The 9,121-nt window shown below is 35.9% G+C and overlaps 1 protein-coding gene across 1 annotated transcript in view; it reads right to left on the reverse strand.

The window, feature by feature from the left end:
* Positions 1 to 8,575, reverse strand: part of LOC106880059 (uncharacterized protein C17orf98) — a 10,540-nt gene extending 1,965 nt beyond the window's left edge. Inside the window, exons 1-2 of the mRNA XM_014929862.2 lie at positions 8,077 to 8,575; positions 2,606 to 2,705 (exon numbers count right to left, since the gene is read on the reverse strand). Coding sequence (XP_014785348.1) covers positions 2,606 to 2,705; positions 8,077 to 8,328 — 352 coding nt within the window. The 5' untranslated portion in view covers positions 8,329 to 8,575. The remainder of the gene's footprint in view (positions 1 to 2,605; positions 2,706 to 8,076) is intronic.
* Between the last annotated feature and the right edge of the window lie 546 nt (positions 8,576 to 9,121).

The following is a 9,121-nucleotide window of genomic DNA, read 5'->3' on the forward strand; positions in this document are numbered from 1 at the left end:
TATATATATATATATATATATATATATATATATATGTATGTATTTATATATGTATCTATGTATGCATGTCTTTGTATTTCTGTTGGTTTGTTTATATCCCTGTAACTTAACAGTTCAATTAAAAGAGACTGATGGAATAAGTACCAGGCTTTAAAGCATAAGTGCTGGGGTTGATTCATTGATTCAAGATGGTTTCCCAGCATGGCCGCAATCCAATGACTGAAACAAGTAAAAGGTATATATTTTGTATTGCAGATTGTGTCACAACCCAAAGACACCAGCTCTTCTGGACTGCTCAATTAATTTTTACTCTGGCTGTTTTTACCTTTACTAATTCACATTTTGTTTGTAAGGATTTCTCAAATTAACAAGCATCTGTAATTTTTTGTAGGGAGGGAATATGGTCAAATGGAAGAGTCAAAAAAGCTAACTTGACTCCAGCAAGATAAACTAACTTCCTGTTTCTGTTGTAACTGTATTTTCAAAGGGCCAGCCTTGTCACACTCTGTGTTACGCTGAATCTCCCCGAGAACTACGTTAAGGGTACACGTGTCTGTGGAGTGCTCAACCACTTGCACGTTAATTTCCTGAGCAGGCTGTTCCGTTGATCGGATCAACTGGAATCCTTGTCGTCGTAACCAACGAAGTGCCAACAACAACAACTTTTCTGACATTTGTACATAATTTTATGTGCTATACATGCACCTTTGATAAGTTATAGTGCACCTGAGCACAATAATTTTATTATTATTATTATTACTTTGTGAAAGTGGTGAGCTAGCAGAATCGTTAGCATGCCAGGTGAAATGCTTAGTGGTATTTCCTCTGTCTTTATGTTCTGAGTTCAAATTCCACCGAGGTCGACTTTGCCTTTCATCCTTTTGGGAGTCGATGAAATAAATACCAGTTATGCACTGGGGTCAATGTAATCGACTCGCCCCGCTTCTCAAAAAAAAAACGTTCAAGGCCTTGTGCCTAGAGTAGAAATAATTATTTTTAGGGTGGCAAGCTGGCAGAAACGTTAGCATGCTGGGTGAAATGCTTAGCGGTATTTTATCTGTCTTTATGTTCTGAGTTCAAATTCTGCCGAGGTCGACTTTGCCTTACATCCTTTCGGGGTTGATAAATTAAGTACCAAGGCATCTAGTGTACTAATGCTCAGCTGTTTTTGCTAGCATTCCCATGTTGTATCATTGAATATTCAAAATAGAACCTATTTCTTAAGTATGATGTGAATTTTGTAAGAGGAACATAGTTGAATATTTTAAAATTATCAAATTAATGAGATTTATTTTGTTGATCTCAGAAGTGTGAACAGTTAAGTTACCTTCATAGCATTTCAACCAGAATATACAGTGCCATTATAAACTCATCCTGCATTTAAAATTTTTGAATTACATACATTAAAAATTTTTAGAACTCTATCAAGAATTAATCTCTAAAGAACATTTAGAAGCCTGATATAGCTATTTCCTCCTCCTCCTCCTCCTCCTCCTCCTCCTCATCATCATCATCATCATCAGCAGCAGCAGCAGCAGCAGCTACTTTACAGGGTGTACTGGATTTTACGTCGCACCAGCAGCAACGAGGTCACTAAGTAACACAAACGAAATAAAAGCCCTCAGCTAAGTGGAGAGTTGTATTGGGAAGGCAACAGCCAGGTGATAAGAGTTTAGTGTACAAATAGAGGGACAGAAATAGGTGTCTTACAATAGAGGAGATACACGGCTACCTCAGTTTGGAAAGAGAGAAAAGAAAAGAAGATGAAGATGTATGGAAATAAAATTAGGAAATAAAATTATTATTCTTCAATATTATGCAATACTTATTTGCTGAGATAGTTGAAGTGATTTAGATTGAAATTCATTTAATTTGTGCATGTCTTTCTTTTTCTAAATTGGTATTGATTAGACCGGTTTGAAAATATGTTTTTGCTTTTATAGCTGGATAACAAAACAAGCCATCATAAACCCTATGATGAAGTACTTCTAATTTTCCACCTGGGGGAGATCAAATAGATTATATAACATCATCTCAAAAGACTCACTGCAATAATCGTAACAGAGTATGAGTCAATAATGTATGATGAGTCAGCAGATTAATTTTAGAGTTCTTGGTCTAATTAAAATGTTTTGTTGTAAAAGATATGAGGATGTCTTATTAGCCATTTGGGTTTTCAAGACACCCTGAAATCTTGCTTTCTTTTTTGAGCATCTTTCTAGAAAAGCATGACAGAGTCTATTTCTAGACATGGCTGTGTGGTTAAAAAGTTTGCTTTTTTTTTACCTATGGATCCCTTTGATTCCTGTTTTATTTGGGTGGACCCTCATAGCCATCTCATGTTTAAAAAATCCTATATTTTTATATTAAATATTATTAGGAATTGTATAAAAATATTGTTAAAATATTTTGTTCATTGCAGAAGAATAACCAATTTACTGCTGATAAATTTTTACAGCAAAATTTTATATGGACCTCCAAAATTTCATATGGGACGCTGGTTGAGAATCACTGAGCTGGTATGATGGTATTCTATCAATTTTACTGCCTTCCTAGCAAAAAATTACCAAGTGAAATTTTGACAAAATGAGAATGAGTTGCTCACCAGCTCCTGATTTGTTTCTCTGGGATAAATATATCTGACGATGGCCATAATTGTGAAAATAATCTACAGCTTTTCCTTCAATAGAACATCCTCCATTCAGCTGAAAGTTAAAGACAGAACATCATGTTAGGGTAATGGTGTTGAACACTATTATAACAGGAAATATTCATGAAAAGAACAAGCATGAAATAGTTATTTGAAATGTATTCTTTTAAAATAATCCTTATGAAAGAACATATCTAAAAGTTTTTGTTGGTTTGAGGAGATTAATTCTTATTTTATTACGTTGCTATAAGTTGTACAGATATACAGTATATATATATATATCCATGGATAGTATTTCATTACTGGATATTCTTCCTTGCACAGATTAAGATATCTTAAAATAATATCTAACCTGTCATCAAACTAAATAAATTGATGATAGCTTAAAGATATTGACTTATAAATGCCAATAATTTCTTTACTGTTTATAAGATTAATAATAATGCAAGATATCAATAATTCAGCATAATAATAAAAGATAATATGCATAATTTTAGGGAGATTCTAATATGTCTATAAATATGATTTCAATAAAAAATAGAATTTCCTTCACATTGTATAGTTATAAATATTGGATCCTTACTATAATGTGTTTTTCAAGTAATCCATTACTTAAAAATAAAAATCGTTTGTGAGAAATCATACTGAAAAAGTAACAGACTTTCTATTAAATACATCCATATTCAAGAAGACCTGTCCTGTACAGTAGAAGCGTTACTGTCACCTCTTTTGTTGAAAAGAATTGGCCAGCAAAAGCCCTGTGCTGGTGCCATGTAAAAAGTATCAATGCTGGTGCCATGTAAAAGACACCTGTGCCATTGCCATATAATGGTGCCTGTTCTGGCACCCTGCAGAAACACCCATGCCAGTGCCAGGTAAAAAGCAACCAGCACTGTAAAGCGGTTGGCATTAGGAAGGGTATCTAGCCAAATCAGACTGGAACCTAGTGCAGCTCTTCTGCTTGCCAGCTCTGGTCAAACCATCCAACCCATGCCAGCATGGAAGACAGATGTTAAAGGATGATGATGATCATGATGGTGACACTATCAATTTAAATAGAATATATTGAGTAATACAATAAGTTCTATCATACCGAATATGTGTACTGCCTATGTCACAAAATGTAGATATTAATAAGGTGATCCGATGCCAGCTAAAATGTGCTATCACAACCTTTCATCATTGGAGAAGATGGTTATATAAAATCATGATCTATGACAAAACCAAATTCATAATGTTTAGTTGTTGTAATACACTCTCATAAACAACTCTAAAACCTGAACAAGTTATTGATAACATCCCTATGAGCGGACATGTACCATGTGAAGTAAATCTTGTACATTTTTGACAGAACAGACAGAGGAATGTCAGTGAGTCTGAACAAGCTAATATCTTCTGAGACCACAATTACACAGCATTGACTTTGATAGGTTTGTTGTTTGTGTGAATGGCAGACTGCCAGTGGCCTAAACAATTGTTTTATTCCTACCTAAATGAAGGAAAGGACATGTAAAATTTACAAAGGACACATTTAAAGGGAAATTTTTTAAATGTGGGAACAATATGAATGAAAGGGAATGGTTGACAAATAAGTGACACAAGTGGAAATGGAAAATGTCAGATGGAACCAAACTATTTGATACAGCAGGAAGAAGCCAACACTGTACCTCTTCTTTTGTGAGACAAGGTATGTCTGCAATCTGATTTATAACTCCCACATCGATCTATATAGCCACATGTAGATTCATAAATTATTAAATTTAGTAGACAATCATCCTTCAACAACTGCCATTGTTGCTGAATACGTTTAGGTAGTAAATTGTATATAATGTGGTACAACAGTACTACATAAAATAACTTTCCTCCTTACTTAAGCCCTCCACTCTTTGTTGAACATAGGTCATCAATGACTTTTCTCCACAGTTTTTGACTCTGGGCTGTCTTTTTTTCCTCTCCCAGGCCTTATTGGTTTTGAGTTATCATTAATTCTCTTGTAACTTGGCTGTTTTTTTCTAGGTGGGGGTATTGGCTCTATACAAACCCATTTTTACAAGGATAATTGTCCACCAGATTAATTTTTTATGAATCTACATGTGACTGTATAGGCCAATGTGGGAGTTATAAATCAGATTGCAGACATTTATTGTCTCACAAAAGAAGAGATACTGTGTTGGCTGCTTAATGCTGTATCAAAGAGTTGGGTTCCATCAGAGATGTTCTATTTCCACACGTGTCACTTATTTGTCAATCATTCCTTTCCCAGAGGGAACTGGTGATCCATATCAATTTGGCTTCTGCTCTTTGATCTGTCCAGCATGGATGGCCCTATCAAGTGCATGCATTCTGCTGGCATAGCTCTCAGCATGTCCAGTAAGTTCACCATCAACAATTCACTGCAGAGAAAGTTCACTGTCATCAATTCCCGGCAGGGAAAGTTCACTATCGTCTATTTACTGCAGGGAAAGTTCTCTGTCATCACTTCACCACAGGGTAAGTTCACCATCATCAATTCACCACAGGGTCTCCATTACTTTCGTTTTATTTTGATGAAATAGTTTTAAACTATTAATGGTGAGGTACTATGGATATATTTTCTCAGTGAACATTCTTTGTGGTGAACTTTCTCCACAGTGAACTTTCTTCATGATGTCTAACAAACAACTCGCACATGCAAGTGCTACCAGTCAAGAACTCCGCATACAGGAAGCCAGCAAGTGTATGGGGTCATCAGGAGAGAATGCACGCCATTTTGGGGCCTACCTCTCGACAGCATCAATGTGCACCGCCCCCCCTCACTGATATGAGGCCCCACTTGCTAGATCAAGTGGTTATTAAAAACAAAGCTCAATAGTTCTCTAGCCATCGCCCATCGTCTCTTTTTAACCAAATCCAGTGGCTAGCCTTCTCCTGTGATGAATTGATGGTGGTGAACTTACCTGTTATCACCTCTCAGGACGATTGAGGTACATATGACACAACACTACAAGAACTGGAGCTTGTGGTGGACATTAAATAGCATCATCATCATCATTATCATCATCATCATCATCATCATTTAATGTCCGTTGTCCATGCTGGCATGGATTTGACAATTTGACCAGGGCTGGTAAACTGAGGGGCTGCACCAGACTCCAGTCTAATTTAGCATTGTTTCTATGGCTGGATGCCCTTCCTAATGCTAACCACTCCAAGAGTGTAATGGGTGCTTTTACATGCCACTAGCACAGGTGCCAGTATCTGCATTGGCTATGATTTCATTTGGCTTGATGGGTCTTCTTCTCAAGCATGGCATATTGCCAAAGATCTTGGTCATTTGAAATTGCCTGCATGAGATCCAGTGCTTGAATGATGCTTTTTATGTGCCACCAGTATGGGTGCTAGTTATGTGACACCAGCATTAGCCACATTGCCTTTGTGAGGCCCAACGCTTGAAAGGTGCTTTTTACATGCCAGTTATGTAGCACCAGCATCAGACACGACTACAATTTCACTTGGCTTGATAGCTCTTCTCAAGCATGCATATTGCCAAAGTTCTCAGTCACTAGACATTGCCTCTATGAGGTCCAAATACAGTTTGTTAAATGCTATTCAGTGAGATCTTCTATGTAGTCAACTAGCTGAATGGCTGAGCCAAATCTCTCCCATAAAGCATCCTGTCACCATTAACTCTTTAGCATTCTCCTTATTCTGTCAAAGAGTAGTTAGAGCATCAGGCTCACAATCATGAGGTAGTGAGTTCGATTCCTGGACGAAGCTGTGTGTTGTGTTCTTGAGCAAGACACTTTGTTTCATGTTGCTCCAGTTCACTCAGCTGTAAAAATAGGTTGCAACATCACTGGTGCCAAGTTATATCAGCTTTGCCTTTCCCTTGGATAATATCAGCGGTGTGGAGAGAGGAGACTGATATGCATGAGTGACTGCTGGTCTTCCATATACAACATTGCCCAGACTTGTACCTTGGAGGGGAACTTTCTAGGTACAATCCCACGGTCATTCATGACCAAAGGGGATCTTTACCCTTACTCTGTCAAATGTAGTTTTATTTATTCATATTGTTTTCAACTAATTAGTTATCATCATGTAGCACTGAGATTTCAAAGATGTGATTGTATATTTTCAAAATGACATTGTAGTGTAGGTGTGAGAGGCCTGATCTAGCCAGTAAGAATATAAAACAGGTAGAATATTTGAGTTGAATATGGCCAAAAGAAATGCCAAAGGGTTAAAATAATAACATATCTCATATCCACAAGTTTTTATCATGTTCTACAATAAAGACAGTAAGGCATAGACGGAATTATTAACAGTTTGATCAGTTAACCATATCAAATTATGTTCAAGTTTGCTCATTCTACCCAATAGCAACAAAATTCTGTATAGTATAAGTTCCTATAAATGGTACCAAGTTTGGTTGACATTCTTAATGAATTCTGTATAATCTTCAGCACCAGTATTCAGCACCAGAGCTAGTGTCATTACCAGAGGCACTATTGAAACTGATTCCTGTTATGAAAAATTAATGTCACAATCTGCTAGAAGTTTTGAGTGTTGCCTTCTTTTCATTAATTAAAAAGAAAAAGAAAATAAGAAAGAATCCCCCAAAACATAAGAAGGTAATATCTTTTTGTATTGAGTTTTGCTGGAAGTGAAATTCTCATATAAAAGTCTTTGGTACATGTTGCCTGCTTCAAATTTTACATTGTAAAAGTGTTTGAAATCTTTCCTTTTTGATCCCTGGTAACACATATCTTGAGATGCTTCCCTCTCCCTTACTCTTCATCTTATTGTAGCTTTCTTTGGTGTCTCAACATCATCTATCTATCTCCATGTCCACTACCATTATGACTTGGTGATCTTGATAATCTTCAGTCCCACAAGGTACCCTGGCATATGATCCAAGTACCTTCTCCATCCTTGCTTGTATTATGTTCTTTCCAAGGATAGACATTTCATGTTTTGCTACAGTGAAAATGGCCTATTTAGGAGAGAAGCTACTCTGAAATAGAAACCTGGTCTATGATAGAAAGAGGGTGTCATCTTACAAAAAAACCTCTCTAGAACTAATATATACAGCAATAAATATAACCAGTTCACTACAAGTAGTTGATAGCAGGAAGGGCATCTAGCTGTAAAACTTTTAACTGACTCAAATATATAACTACATCAAATTCTTTAAAAAGACTAATAGTGCAAAAATTCTTTAAAAGGCTACACACAACCTAAACTGATGCTAACATAAAAAGAAAATAGATTTTGAAATGATGATGATGATGATGGCAATGATGATGACAAAACTATTTCATAGTTATTAAAAATGATTTAAGGTACATAGTAAAATATCAAATCATATAGTGTGTATGTAATTTGATTTTACCTCATTAAATGAATTAAACCAAGATGTATATTTATTTGTATAATTTTCTTACCTGTTTAGTTCTTTTCAACATTTTGCTCATGCCTTTGTACTTGAAATAACTCTTCACAGATTTGTCATTCTGAGAATTATAAGGTGGGATCACTTGACCTAACTTCGGATTTAGCTTAGAGAAGTCATCTGAAATACTGCTGACAGCTATACAGTCCAGTATAAAGCCATTTTCAAACTTTCTAAGTCGTGTAGGCGATGGAGTTGGTGGTGTTTTGTAAATCTTATTGTGGCATTTTTTCTTCGAAGGCATTATATTACTAAGTAACTAAGTAACCTTTTTTTTTTTCATTCACAGTTAACTGAATAGCAAACAGCTCTGCAAGTTTACTATATAAACTTCTCAATGTCTATCACTATAATAACATTGGCAGTATTTCCACTACCTTCTACCCCTACTTAAGCTGTACCAACAGTTATTGTTGTTAGGGGTAACAAGATTAAGCTACCTGGTCATTAATTTTCTTTTCCTTTTTCACCCTCTCCTCTAAACTAACACTAGCTAAGTAACAGATTAATTAGCTATGTGAAATATCTTCTCGGGAGTAATAATTTCAAGATGTTCTTCATAAGTATCAATAGTTCTTAATGTCATAAAGTATAAAGTATTGGATGCTTGTTGTTGCAGCAAATGGTGATAAAGAAGAGAATGGGGGAGATGTCATCTTCAAATTCATTTTCACATCTACTTTTCCATGCTTGCATGGGTTAGAAACAATTTGTTTAGGTAAATTTTCTATGGCCAGATGCCCTTCCTGTTGCCAATATTGACCTGTTTCCAAGCAAGTTAATGTTTTTTCCTTGGCCAGACATTTTCTCATAGAATATCAGAATATTGGAAATGAATGACACTGCTTATATAATGGTGACAATCATTTTTACAACTATTGTGTGATGTCAAGAGAAGGACGCACACACACACACACACACACACACACACACACATTAATATATATATATATATACACACACATACACACATATATGAAGCTAGCATGCTTCGTTAAATATGCAATGTCAGTGTGCTTGCACAACAGAGTGTAAGT

This window comes from Octopus bimaculoides, chromosome 6 (assembly GCF_001194135.2).
Source record: "Octopus bimaculoides isolate UCB-OBI-ISO-001 chromosome 6, ASM119413v2, whole genome shotgun sequence".
Classification (NCBI taxonomy): Eukaryota; Metazoa; Mollusca; class Cephalopoda; order Octopoda; family Octopodidae; genus Octopus; species Octopus bimaculoides.